The sequence below is a fragment of the Ascaphus truei genome, chromosome 1 (genome assembly GCF_040206685.1).
Source record: "Ascaphus truei isolate aAscTru1 chromosome 1, aAscTru1.hap1, whole genome shotgun sequence".
NCBI classification, from domain to species: Eukaryota; Metazoa; Chordata; class Amphibia; order Anura; family Ascaphidae; genus Ascaphus; species Ascaphus truei.
This window is the reverse complement of record NC_134483.1, coordinates 513,039,036-513,053,258: the sequence shown is the minus strand read 5'-3', so window position 1 is coordinate 513,053,258 and position 14,223 is coordinate 513,039,036. Positions and strand designations below refer to the sequence as shown.

Sequence of the window (14,223 nt, the reverse complement as noted above, 5' to 3'; positions counted from 1 at the left end):
TGGTAGGAGACAGCTGATTGGATGTAGTTTCTGCACTGTGTTGTTGATTGTTCCTTAGTTAAGAGTTGACCAATCATGCTTACCGAAATCAGGAAGTGTTTTGGCACTTTTTTTTTACCCGCTATAGGTCACACATGGGACTGTAATGGCGCAGTTCTGTTTTTTTTCAGATATGTCTGTGTGATGGCAAGGAGCCCATGCACCAGTAAAATAAAGGTTAATCCTGGCCCCTGCTGTGCTTCCCTGAGACTCATCTGGCCACCAGACCCCCGAGGTTCACTGTTCTTACATGCCCGGTAGCCCCTTGCATAAGATGTAAAAAATTGTCTTTATTCCTGTGTGTAATGTAACTGCAAGTATTAACATGTGATTTGTGTTACAATAAAGCAGAGCCAAAGTCTCTGGACATGCTGGGCTGAGAAACCCCTTGTGCTGCCCGCATGTCCAGAGAAAATAGCTGCTGCTGGGTTTGGAGGGGGAGGGGAGGTGCAGGGACAAAGGAGATGGTGTCCAGGGGCGATCAGGTCGGGAGGCCATCCTGAAAAGCATAGCAAATGATTGCCTCCCCAGCCAGAGCAGCGCCAGCCCAGCGAGGGATATCTTGTCGGCTGGGGGAAGCCATTGCCTAGTCTCTCTGATAGATGCTGTTCCCATTGGCCAGTTTAAACTTCCCTCCACAAGCCCTTTAACTCTGGAAACATGCCCTCCGCCCTGATTGGCCAATGCAGGTGAGCCCTTGGCTCCTGATTGGTCCATGAACAGCATCCACACTGTAATTGGACACTAGTCCCTCTACCATGCTTTCCTATGGCAGCGGGGAAGCTAGATAGGGGGAACTCGATCAGCGCTCCACCGCTCATTTTGGATCCTGTCATGGAGGTGAACTAAGCCGTGTGTCTGAGGCTCTGCTGGGGACACCGGAAGGAGGATCATGGAACCAAACGAAGCAGGAAATTTGAAAGTGCTTTGTGCTATGAGACTGTGCTGCCGGAGAAGTGGAGAGCAGGACTTTCAAGCGGGAGATTTGAAATTGCTCTGCCAAAAATTGCACCAGAGATCTGGATGGTCCCTACCCCATCGGAGAGTAGAAGCACGCCCTGCATAAGCCTTTGATGTGGCGTTCAGTACCTAGCCAGCTAGGATTCCCCCCAGTATGCCCTGTTTTTCTGAGTATAGCTCCGATTGTGTTTTTGTGCTGTGCTTGCTGTCTCTGGCTGGAATAAAAACCCTTTAATGAACTATTTGTCCTGTTTGGAGCCTTGATCCTTGGGTTAATTTCCAGTCTCCTGTGACAGTGTGTTTAATAAATTAGTATTTTAATATTTAATTTTGTCCGGTACTAGTTTTGGCCTGCTTTTTTGGGGGCAGGCTATATCTATATACAGTACATATATATGAAATAATTACAAATATGTCAGGTCAAGCACAATTTCAAAAGAGCTGAAAATTCTTTAAGAGTTTGAGAATTCTCTCTGTCTACAAACATGACTATATGGGAAAGATACCGTTAAATGCCCAATTATATGAACCAAATACAACCTATTCTCTTCTATACACTATTCTATAGACTGGGTAGGTAGCAATAAATATGACAAACGATTATTACATTTATTATTTAGTGCTTGATCAGATATACACATTTATTTACCTTGGATCACAAAATTTACAGCCTGTCTTTCAGCCTGTGTTCTTAAGTTGTAGCTCTGCGAATTGATCTGCGGAAGAGGTCTTTTCCGTCCCATGAGAGAAATCACAAATCCTATATATAACAAGGAAAAATTGCACAAAGAAAAAATTAACCAATAAGCCTTATATTTGAAAGAATGGCATACAAATGGACTGAGGCTACAATGGAGGTGATAATAGAGAAAAATTACTTGACACTACACGTACTTTATAGCTCTAAATAAATAGCAATTAAGTATAACAAAAGTATATATGTAGTCTTTTCTTCAAGTTATTTTTTTAATTGGAAGCTGCATTAAAACATTTGCTAATAGCAATACATATATGAATAATGAAAGGTAAAATACTTTCGGGCAAATGTATCAATTTAAAAGAGGAGCAATACTGGGGCAATGTATTTACATGTTCACCAAAGAAAGAAATCCCATTGAAATCAATAGGATTTTTTCTTTGATACATCTGGTTGTTTATTCTGCCCAGAATTGCACCACTCTTGTCTTGATACAGCCCCCTCCCTCTCCCCCCTCCCCACCTCCCCAGTGTTTCTAAGAATATACTTGTTTCGGAGAAAAATAATAATAATAGAAACATTTGCTCAGTTTTATCTTTGTCAGTTTGAATTGAGAACTGGTAAAAGGATACAACCTGACAGGCACCCATAGTATTCTCACAACAACAATTGTCTCGAGGATAGAGAGCTAACAGAACTCAATGACACAGCCCTCAATCGAAAGTAGTAAACATGTCTCTCTATGTCTTTTCATTTAATCCCTGTTTTTGTTGCTCCCTGTGGGGGGGTTGTCTTTTCTTGGTATTAGCTACAGTACATGTTTACAAAACATTTGAGTCACTTTTCCTGAAATCCATTCTCATAATGATCACTTGTTTGGTTTTTATAGGCAGATTCTCTTTTGGAGGACATCTTTACACAGGTAACAACAAATAAACATTGCTAATATAGTTACAAAAAGATAGTATGACTTCCTGTGAGTTCAAAGGCCATTTCTTCCCATATGCATATGAAATCTGAGATGCTCCATTTCAACAACATATTTAATTGATTTAGCTATTTACCATGGCTTTTTGTTTTCTTATTTTTCTAACGTACAGTTGTACTGTGAAGATATTTGCTTGCATTTCTATATTTTATGAAAGTGTAAAGAATATGTCCTTTCATAGGAAAGATTAGTATTGCTGCATAATTATTGATTGCATTGACTTAACTATTGAGGCAAACCTTGAAACATCTCATTCTATTATTTTTCCAAGTTGCTCCGCAGCTGCACCCAAGCTAAGGCCCAAATAGCTGAATGTTAACACATACGTAACACCTGGATACATTGATGCAGGAGTGATACCCAATAAATAGTGCAATATGCATCATGTTTGGGTCAATACTCCAAATTTGCTACAGTTGCAACATTTTATACATTCCCATCTTTGTCGTTAGACTCTTCTAGATAGTGTATGAGGGAATACAGTAGGGGTTAAGGTATTAGTCAACAAACTTCTGCATTATGTGTAGTAAGGGAGTGAAAGTGTGCCCAAGATACAGTATAAAGACATCAGATCATATTTACAAAGCAACGCTATTCCATAAAGCAACTTCCGATGCCCAAAAACACCTTCCGGACAATTTGCTTGAATGAGTTGTAAGGGGTCCTGAGATGCTGAATGGTATCTTATGGCATAGTACCACTTACTAAATACAGATGTTGCAAAACTTATTGTCCTTGGTGCCGTATATGAACAAGAAAAAGTCTGCGGAGCCGGGGACAGTCTCTGCTGCAATGGAGCTGTGGGGTGTGTCGATGCTTCTGAATGCCCCCCCCCCCCCTCTGCAGCGTTAATACGCAATGCTAATCCTGTGTCTTGACCACTACGGTCGCGTGACCATGTCGCAGTGACACCGAGGACAGTGTTCTACCGTGGGAGATCACCTTCAGTTCATGGAGTCCACGGCAGATAGAGGCGCTGCACTGCTAAGGAGATATGTGGGGTATGAACCCCAGAAGCCTAGTCCTGTGTCCCCACTACCATCGACTCAGCCCTTTTGTTGCCAGCAGGTATATGCACCATACACCCTGTAATGGCCCCTACCTGCGATTGGGTGGGGGAAACACCGTTACATACTATTATTATTATTATTATATACATGTTCCTTTTCAAGATGCTGGATGGTCTTGTTATTTGGACATAGCACCTGATAACATGCGATAAGGTGTATCAGGATACTACTGTATGTAGGTGTAAACCAGAATGTCAGGAACGTCAGGTGCAGGTTGAACCTCAGGGGCCGGAACAGCAGGGGTCAGGCAAGGCTCGTCGGTTGCAAGCAGGGGTCCAGGGCCATCGGCAATACACATAGTCAGGGTCATAGGCAGGGGTCCAGGGCAGGCGGCAATAATCGTAGTCAGGGTCACAGGCAGATGTCAACAATAGAGAATCCACAGGGACTGAGACAGGGAATATGGCAGATATAGAGGCTATGGCAGGGACAGGGACAAGCCTAATAACAGGCAATGGCCTTTATTTGCAAGGACTGAACAAATACAGGATGGGGAACAGGCTGTGGCAGAGAAGTCTAGGGAACACAAAACAGAGGCCAAGAGGCACAGAAGACAGGAAACTATAAAGGCAAGGAAGAACAGAAGACAGGGAAACAGGAGAACCAAGAGGAGACAGACAGAGGAAAACCCAGAGCAGACAGAAGCAGCAGCACACCCGGTGGAATCACAAAGGAACTGTGAGAGGGGGAGATTTAGGAAACTACCTGTATGTATCAGTGCTATTCCTGACACAGAATAGGACCTCTTATTATTACATTTATTTCATGTTTGCATGCTTACATACCTCAAATGCATTTTAGTGGTATAAGTATTTATGAAGAAAAAGATTGTGCTTTATGTGTTATATGGAAAGATTAGGGAAATTGATGCTTTAATTGGAAACTATTCTGAGTGTTCATTTTACATTGATATAATACAATAGATCCAAATGAAACTAGACATACACTATATTTCAATTAAACTTACTGCAGACAGATTTATAATCCTCAAATAGGAAAGTTGTGTTCACCTGTCCGCCTAAAAGAGTTAATCACACTCAATATAAAACGAGAAAGAACCAATGTTTTTCTATATGAATATGTAACGATGTCCCCTTGCATGGGTTTAAGGTCTTGCAAATGCAGCTGTTAAAATCTAATAAAATGATTTTAGTAACGCTTTCACTGACTAACATTGTCCCAAAAAGTGTACTCTAAACCAGGGGTACGCAAACTGGGGGGCGCGCAACAGATCTTAGGGGGGGCGCGGCGGTGATGGAGGCCCCGTGCTATTCAGCGTGAGGCCTCTGTAAACTCACTTACCAGGCTTTGGTCCACGCGTCTCCATGGCGACTGGCGTCAAATGACACCGCGGGATCATGTGATGTCACACGATGCCGCGGCTTCATTTGACACCGCATTCAAGGTAAGGGGGCAGCGACCCAGGGGCAAAGCAGGCAGGGGGGGCACAGCCGAGGAATTTTGCGCACCCCTGTTCCAGAAGTGGCCAACTCCAGTCATCAAATGCCACCAATAGGTCAGGTATTAGGGATCTCCCTGCTTCGGCACAGGTGGCTCAATCAGTTGCTCAGTCACAATGACTGAGCAACAGATTGGGTCACCTGTGCTGAAGCAGGGATATCCTTAAAACCCGGCCTGTTGGTGTCCCTTCAGAACTGGAGTTGGCCACCCCTGTCTTAAATCATGTGAGCAACAAAGAGGGATAAACTGCTGGTTTGTAAACATCAAGGGGCAGACTAAAGATTTACTGGAACAATCATGAACACGAGAAAATGTGAATCTTGGGAGTACAGAATATACAGTACTAGTTAAAGGTTGAAACGAATAAAAAAAATGCTTTTGCAAGGTTTCTGGAGTTTTGATAGCTACAGGGGCATCATCTATTTTCTGCAATATTGTACGAAGACATCCGTTTCAATGTCTGGCACATTACGCATCACCAAGATACACTAAAACTGCTAATTATTAAGCAAACACTTAACTGGCGGCATATGAATGAGGTTTAATTATATATAATTTGATGCTTCCTTTCCAAGTCAAAATAACTCTTTCAACAGAACCAAAAAGACATATTAGTTACTTAATAGTTTATATGAACTTTAGTTAATATAAGTATTGATGAAGTGTATCCTTGTGTGGAACAAAAAGTTTAAGAAAGGCTGCATTACGAGCTCAATCTTATGAAATGAGCAGATAGGGGCTTATGACCTAATCTCTGATGCACAGAGCTTGCTCTCTTTTTTTATGCATTTTAAATTCATGCATGGAGCAATATTTCTAATAAATTCCTCCGTTTTCAGGAAAAGTGACAGTTTTTTTTAGTGTTCTTTACAAATTCCTGCTCTTAATTTAGGATGGTGAGTTCTATCCCTATGTTGAAAAAATGGATATTGAGCGCGCTGTCCCTCCAAATAATTCCCCCCTCGGCTGTCCGGTTCCACCCTGCAGCTCCTAATCTCCCGTGATCAGCGGGGCACACTCAGCAAACAAAAAACTCAAAAATAGGAGCGCGTGGAATGAAACCAAGAAAACCCAAAATTAATACATATACTTTATATCATAAAAAGAAAATTCTTCATATAAACACACATATACAAAAACATATAAATCAAAACTGTCTAAAATGACACTTATAATTAATACATATAGAGCCCAAGCAACGTGGAGTAAAGGGTGTAAACACCCAAAATCACAAATGTCCTAGTTGTAACAGGAGGGGAGAAGGTGCTAGGAATGCTACAGTAGATGACGTTACCAACGCGTTTCGTGTCACATGACACTTCATCAGGACCCCATCACGCAGCGACGCACGGCCGTGACGACGGTCTGATTGTGTTGTTGCCAGAGCCCAGCTATACCACGAGGAGTACACAGGAGAGTTAGAGTGCCTAAGGTCTGTGTTTTTTCCATCTACTGTAGCATTCCTAGCACCTTCTCCCCTCCTGTTACAACTAGGACATTTGTGATTTTGGGTGTTTACACCCCTTTACTCCACGTTGCTTGGGCTCTATATGTATTAATTATTAGTGTCATTTTAGACAGTTTTGATTTATATGTTTTTGTATATGAGTGTTTATATGAAGAATTTTCTTTTTATGATATAAAGTATATGTATTAATTTTGGGTTTTCTTGGTTTCATTCCACGCGCTCCTATTTTTGAGTTCTATCCCTATCCCATCTATTAAGTTAGTAAGAGATTTCTCTAAAACGTTATCTTACCTTTATTGTGGCATTGCTGTATTATTCTCTGTGTAAATTCTGACAGTTTGTATTTCTGCAGAAAACTTTCTATAAACTGATTGGCTTCTGCTGGTGTAATTCCCAGATATTCGGAAAGACGTTCTTTTCCTAATAAGTATAGGTACAAAAATATCAAACACATTCATTGCAAACACTGTACATTTTCAATAGGAATGATCATTTCTCTGCGGAGTAAAGCTGCTGAAAAGTGGCATGATTTGCCCTCACTGGAGGGCAGATTCCCTAATCAGGTATTCACACTCGAGGACAGAAGGCATGTGGAAAGCTACAGGAATGTTTAAGGAGAGCAGAGAGAAGATTTACATGTAACCCCTCCTTGCCCGGCTCAAAAGGAGATGTTACTGTGAGGTACTGTGGAAAGGTACCGATGTTGGTGCACAGACTTTCATACCTTTTCTCAGAGTGCTGGCATCCGGGCTGGCTGGCTATTAAAGCGTTGAAGGTGGAATAAAGGGTGCCAGGAACTTTGTTGCACAAACAGGACAGGCTTTATTGACCGTTCTAACTCAGACAGACTTCTTTCTGGGACTCAGGCAGCTCCCCAGGGAGGCACACATGGCTTTGTCTCTTATTCTAGTTTCCATTCGTTGTGGTAATGTGCACAACTTTACTCCAAATGGTTGGGTTTAATTCCAGACCCCTGCCATGACTATGTTAAGGGGGGCACCTTCTATCGAGGCTCCCATTACCTGTCATCCTGCGCAGGTCCCTCTGGCCCCATACAATTATGGTCTGGTGTGCCAAGGCATGCAATTGGCATTGGAGCAATCCCAATGTGGTACTCCCCCCAGTGAGTCCCTGTTGTAGGGCTCCCAGGTCATGAGTCACCACACACTCTTCTCCTGTAGCAAAGGGATAGACGTCTTTCCTCCACACAGCAGTGGCCCTTCTAAGGTAAGGGGCACTTTCCCCTCACTAGAAAACAATAAAGGGTGACCATACTCTTAAACACAAAGTTGCACATATAAGACCAACACAAAACAGGGTGAGACCCCCTCCTCTGGTTCCTCCTGGGATCTAGGAACCAGAATCATCTACTCCCACTATTTATACCTAATAGGAGACATCATGGGTCACTATGCCTACAGAGGGAATGGTTTGGATCCTTCAGTGTAATACTGCACCAGGTGACAGGGTAGGCGCCTTCTAGAAGGGGGGTGTGGCTAAGCTTCTGTTGAGCTATTTTGCAACAAATATTGGAAAGGTCACAGTACTTTGCAACATCCTGTATACTTAACCCTTTACATGAAAATGTTAATCCCAATAGGGGGGGGAGGGGTTACGTACAGGACAGAAGAAGGACAAAGCTAGGAAGATCAAAGCATGGATGAAGGGGCTAAAAAGAGACTTCGATGAGGACTGCCAAAAACACAAGTGAAGGCTTCAAGAAGAGGTGGTGCGTTATTGGATCGTGTAGAAAAAGGTGAGTTCCCAGCTATCAGTGCATTTAAATTGTCAGATAAAGGTGGATAATCGGGAACAATTTTTTGCTTTTATTTGATGATAGCATACATGATGGATGAGGGATAAGAGAGATGTAGCCTCCTGCTTGGAACCAGGTCATTTTCAGTACTATGTGTGTAGCAGCAAACATGTAATCATCTATGTCTTGGCCTTTCCCCATTTCCTGTATTTTGAGCAAGCTTTCAGCACTGTACCCAATATTGTGTAATATTTCAGCTTCTGGATATTGCATGTATCGAATGGATTGAATGGAAATTTGGTGTATCTGCATGGTAGATTATTGTTTGATTCAGTTCAGGTTTGGTGGCAGCATTTAACAAGGAAGAGCATTGATTCAGAGAAGGAAAGCAAATCATCTTTAAAACCTATCCAAACACCCCCTACAAAGTTGTTATTTGCTGATATTGAACACCTAGATCTATAATAAGGACACACCGCATCAGAAACATGTTCCAGGAAGACACCTGCAAGAAATGGAAATATCTACAGTCTCTACTCCAAAATCCTGCTATTGGATTGTGCTGGAGACTTTTAATGTACGTTTCCTGTTTTGTACCCATACAGTATTTGCCATGCATGTCATCAATTTAGTCATGATTTATGTTAGTGAGTGGGTATTGGTATATTCTACGAAACAGTATTTGTTTCTTCAGTTCTAATTCAGCACTAAACGAATGCTGTGTTAAGAGCTTTAGAGTGGCATTTTCTTTGGTTCAGTGGGAAAGATCCAGGTAGCTATAATTATAATTCTTTTTGCTTATATTTTTTGTATGAGTGAGAACGATGCAAAGTACATGTTTTGCATTCTTAGAAACTGACTTTATATCATTGATTACCAATAGGGGTGGCATGCATACAGAAGTAGCAAACCTTACTGTTTTGGGCACTGGGCAAGTTGCGGGAGAATTATAGCTGCGAAGGGTCGGATACGGAAGCATGGACCCCACAATGCAACCGCGGCAGCACTATCTCTGGAGTTGCGGCCTAAAGCTTTTTCAGTAGACAGTAAATCTTGCTACATCTTTGTGCAATGTGTGAAATATATCACAAAATAACAGGTCACTAAAGCAAATGCAAATAATATTATTTTTCTTAGCCAGACTTCTAAGTGAGAATACTGTAGGAGAATATCTCCTGGTCAACAACAGATCTCACAAGATTAAGGAGGCAGTTAGCACCACAAAACATTTTTCTATGTTTTTTTATGGTTGTCATCATGTTACATTGAATCGTGAAGGTGGGCAGCTGGAATTTTGGTGAAGGTCTTTTGGTTCCATTAGTACATCATGCAACCAAACATGAACTACTTTTACATTACTTTGAGGACGACTTTTGTCTCCTGACGTGGTCCTTTATATACTGTAAGGGGCATGCTTATTCAATGCTGTCAAATCAATAAGCCTGAAAGTTTGTAACAAGTAACAAGTTTATTCACTTACTTTACTCAAGTATTGACTCACATACCTGCTCCATAGACTACTGAGTAGGCTATACGTTTAGCTTGCTCTCTGTCTGCATATGTCACATGCTCAGGCGCTACATCTTTCCTGAGAATCAGGAAACATTGTTTCATTAAAAATTCCCCCCAAATCTACATTTAAATATGAGTATAACATTGCAATACTTGTTACACGTTATGAAAGATTAGTAAGATTTCTTTACTGTGCTTATCCCAGCTGTTGTATCTGACCAAAATTGTAGTCGGTCATTCTCTACAGCTCTATTATTACGAATGAATGCTGTAAAATAACCTGAACAAGCTTAACCAAGCAACAATTTGCATTGATTCACAAACACTGACTCCCAACTAGCAAGAGCTGTCATATTCCTCACAACGTCAACCTCAGGTCTAATGTGTAATAAAATCACAGGAATCTTGGACCGCCTTTACAGATGGGAATAATAAATTATACTGTACTGTGTGGTAAAATTCTTATGTGTCACATTGGGACAAATTTATTGCGAGAATGGCGTTTCCAAGGCGAAAGGAGAATATATCGCAAAAAACGTATTTGCTGTATTTATTAAAAATGTCGATAAGGGGCAAGATTGTTGCAAATCTTTTTCGCTTACCTCAGGCTGGTGAGATTGAAAAATTCACCCCCCCTGTCAAAAAGTGCGAAACAGAACTTTTGACCCGAAAATAGCAAATTACATTTTCTTTATAGCGACTTTTTTGCATAGATAATTCTTATTAAATACAAAGAGAATGGCAAACATCTGGTCAAGTTGTCTGCCATTTTTCTAGCAACTTTTGATTTTCTTTAAAAAAAAAATTTTTTGCAAGATTAAGAAGTTAAGCACACTGTTTTAGCTAAGAAAGACAATAAAGCGGACAGAGGTAAACAAACAAAGTCTCATTTTACTTTTCAATTTAAAATGTTCTTTAAGCTAAAACAACCTAAATTACAGTGTGAACTACATTAAATTCCCGTTGGGGAATAAAATAACCATACCGCCATAGATTCCAAAAAGCATTGGCTGGACAATACCAATGACACCGAATCAAAAATTCATTCCTTTGCAACTAGACACTAGAGCTCAAGTTAATAATCAGCATTAAAAAAAGAACATGAGACTGAATACAAAGCCCAAACTGAGACCAACAAAAATAAACAGGTTATTCTGTAATAGAGCACGAGAAGTGATGTATTGGCCACAAATTAATCAAGTAATTGTTAATGTGGCAGAAAACTGTTTTCCATGCTTTAAATACAAACCGTGCCAACAGGAGAGCCACTGAATCCTCAACCTGTTCCACAGAGAGCTTAATAGAAGGTAGGTGCGGATTTATTTACTTTGATCTCTAAGGACTATTTAATAGTCACAGATTATTATTATTATTATTTGTATATAGAAATGTGCACACTAAGCAATACTAGCAGCAAATCTGGGATAGCAAGTATGGAGGTATATTTGCCAGACATGGTATTCTAGATGAAGTCTTCATTGATAATGGGCAACAATGCTTCCAGTGCCGAATTGTGGCAATTTGAAAGGGATTGTGATTTTTGCCACACAACATTTAGTCCAAATTGCTGTCAATTCAACAGATTTGTGGAAGTTCAGTCAAAGCAATAAAAAACCTCTCTCAGCCTAGTCTTCTGTAATCTATTCTCTCTCACTTTTGGGGGTTGAACAGGAAAACTATGAAAGATGTTGGCCTTGTGAGGGGATAAGCCTGTTTTCTGGTCATATCTTTTTTTTTTTTTTTGCTTAGATTGCCAGAATATATGCCAATTTGTATAATAAGTAACTTTTTAGGTGCCGAAACCGCAAGTAAATGCCCAGTGTTGTAAGACATTGTGAAATTATGCATTCACACATCCTTGCCTAGGTTATAAGATAGACTGTTAAGGATAAAGATTTCAGTGCTAAAAACATTTTATGTAAAACTTTCTTTTTTTAGTTCATAAATTTGTCTTCTTCGCTCAGAAAACACCAGCCCAGAGTCCTCTGATGCTGCAAAATTGCATTAATTCTGTCTTTGGCGGTCTTGAATTGGGCAGTGCTCATTGTAAACTGCTTCTTCAATTCATCTACATTGGCTCTCCCCAAATTGTGATTTTTGCACACAACATCTAGTCCAAATTGCTCTCAATTCAACAGATTTGTGGAAGTTGAGTCAAAGCAGTAAAGAACCTCATGGAATACATTTTTGAAAGGGGCAAGTTGATTTGTTTAGAGCTTTATCACTTTATTGAAGCACAGCACTGGACAACTGGCCAGCCCAATTGTTGATGGAGAGACGGATTAGGTAAATTTTACTGATCAGTGACACCTTGCTGAGATCTCAAAACAATTAACAAATAAGGGAGATGAAAGAATAGCAGAAAAGTCCCAAAATACATTTTTGCAGGGGATGCACATGTTTGCAGGGGATGCTTCAATGGAGTCACTGCATGGGTACTGTAATTTTTTTACTAGGTACTTCAATCAGCAGTTACTGCAACAGCAAATCATATCAGGCCCACATACAATGTGGCACAACCAGTCTCTAAGAAATAATAAAACACTTGTTTTATTATACGGTTTCAACGTTTAATTGTTCTTTCCCATCTTTATCAGGACATGAAGAAATTCAGTACAAGGGAATAGTGAAAACAAGACGCCAAACTACCCGCCATTTAAATTGAACTTAATGTGGGTAGGCAACTAATGGAGAAGAAAGCTGGAATAAAGCCAAATTTATACGTATATTGGAGATAGATATCGCTCTGCAATAAAGCATTAGTGACATTGGTTGATGTTTATCACTTCTGTATTAAATATGCCTGGCCTTATACCACACCCACCCTCTCACAACCCTTTGCGCCCCCGCAATCATGGTTTTACTTTAATAAAGTGCAATGCCCTTGGATTTTCATAGTCTCTCAACTACCCTTTTTCTTGTCTCTTATCTCCACCTGAACGTCTAGTTATTTTACCACAGTGGCACTGCAACATGTAGGCACAGTGTCAGACCGGTTCATCGGCGCCTGGCAAGAACTGGATAAAAGACAGCAGATTTGTAGATTAGTTGGAGAAGGATAATATCAGGTAGAGAAATTTCCAGAAGAAAGCTGTGTGGAATATAACATCAGACTCTTCCTCTGTATAGAAGTGCATTGTGGGTAGAATTGTACTGTGTATGTGATAAAAAGAGAATGTCTGTTATATTCCCTTAATTTTGCTTAACCTCATAAATTGCTTAGACTGCTGTTTCCCTTATCTCACTAACTGTTTTACTTTCTATGTCAGCCTAGTCTTCTGTAATCTATTCTATCTCACTTTTGGGGGTTGAACAGGAAAACTATGAAGACATTGGCCTTGTGAGGGGCTAAGCATATTTTCTGGTCATATCTTTTTTTTTTTGTTACTTAGATTGCCAGAATATATGCCAATTTGTATAATAAGTAACTTTTAGGTGCCGAAACCACAAGTAAATGCCCAGTGTTGTAAGACATTGTGAAATTATGCATTCACACCTCCTTGCCTAGGTTATAAGATAGACTGTTAAGGATAAAGATTTCAGTGCTAAAAACATTTTATGTAAAACTTTCTTTTTTTAGTTCATAAATTTGTCTTCTTCGCTCAGAAAACACCAGCCCAGAGTCCTCTGATGCTGCAAAATTGCATTAATTCTGTCTTTGGCGGTCTTGAATTGGGCAGTGCTCATTTTAAACTGCTTCTTCAATTCATCTACATTGGCACTCCTCAAATTGTGATTTTTGCCACACATCATCTAGTCCAAATTGCTCTCAATTCAACAGATTTGTGGAAGTTCAGTCAAAGCAGTAAAGAACCTCATGGAATACATTTTTGAAAGGGGCAAGTTGATTTGTATAGAGCTTTATCACATTACTGAAGCACAGCACTGGACAACTGGCCAGCCCAATTGTTGCTGGTGAGACGGATTACGTCAATTTTACTGATCAGTGACACCTTGCTGAGATCTCAAAACAATTAACACATAAGGGAGATGAAAGAATAGCAGAAAAGTCCCACAATAAATTATTGCAGAGGATGCACATGTTACCCTTCAATGGAGTCACTGCATGGGTACTGTAATTTTTTTACTAGGTACTTACATCAGCAGTTACTGCAACAGCAAATCATATCAGGCCCACATACAATGTAGCACAACCAGTCTCTAAGAAATAATAAAACACTTGTTTTATTATACGGTTTCAACGTTTAATTGTTCTTTCCCATCTATATCAGGACATGAAGAAATTCAGTACAAGGGAATAGTGAAAACAAG

The 14,223-nt window shown here is 40.3% G+C and overlaps 1 protein-coding gene across 10 annotated transcripts in view; it reads right to left on the bottom strand.

The window, feature by feature from the left end:
- Nucleotides 1-14,223, bottom strand: part of POLN (DNA polymerase nu) — a 207,820-nt gene that overhangs the window by 35,982 nt on the left and 157,615 nt on the right. For all 10 annotated transcript variants that reach the window (XM_075570880.1, XM_075570908.1, XM_075570860.1 and 7 more), the window contains 3 exons: nucleotides 9,945-10,027; nucleotides 6,975-7,103; nucleotides 1,649-1,759 (listed from right to left, as the gene is read on the bottom strand). In XM_075570880.1, the coding sequence (XP_075426995.1) occupies nucleotides 1,649-1,759; nucleotides 6,975-7,103; nucleotides 9,945-10,027 (323 nt within the window). The remainder of the gene's footprint in view (nucleotides 1-1,648; nucleotides 1,760-6,974; nucleotides 7,104-9,944; nucleotides 10,028-14,223) is intronic.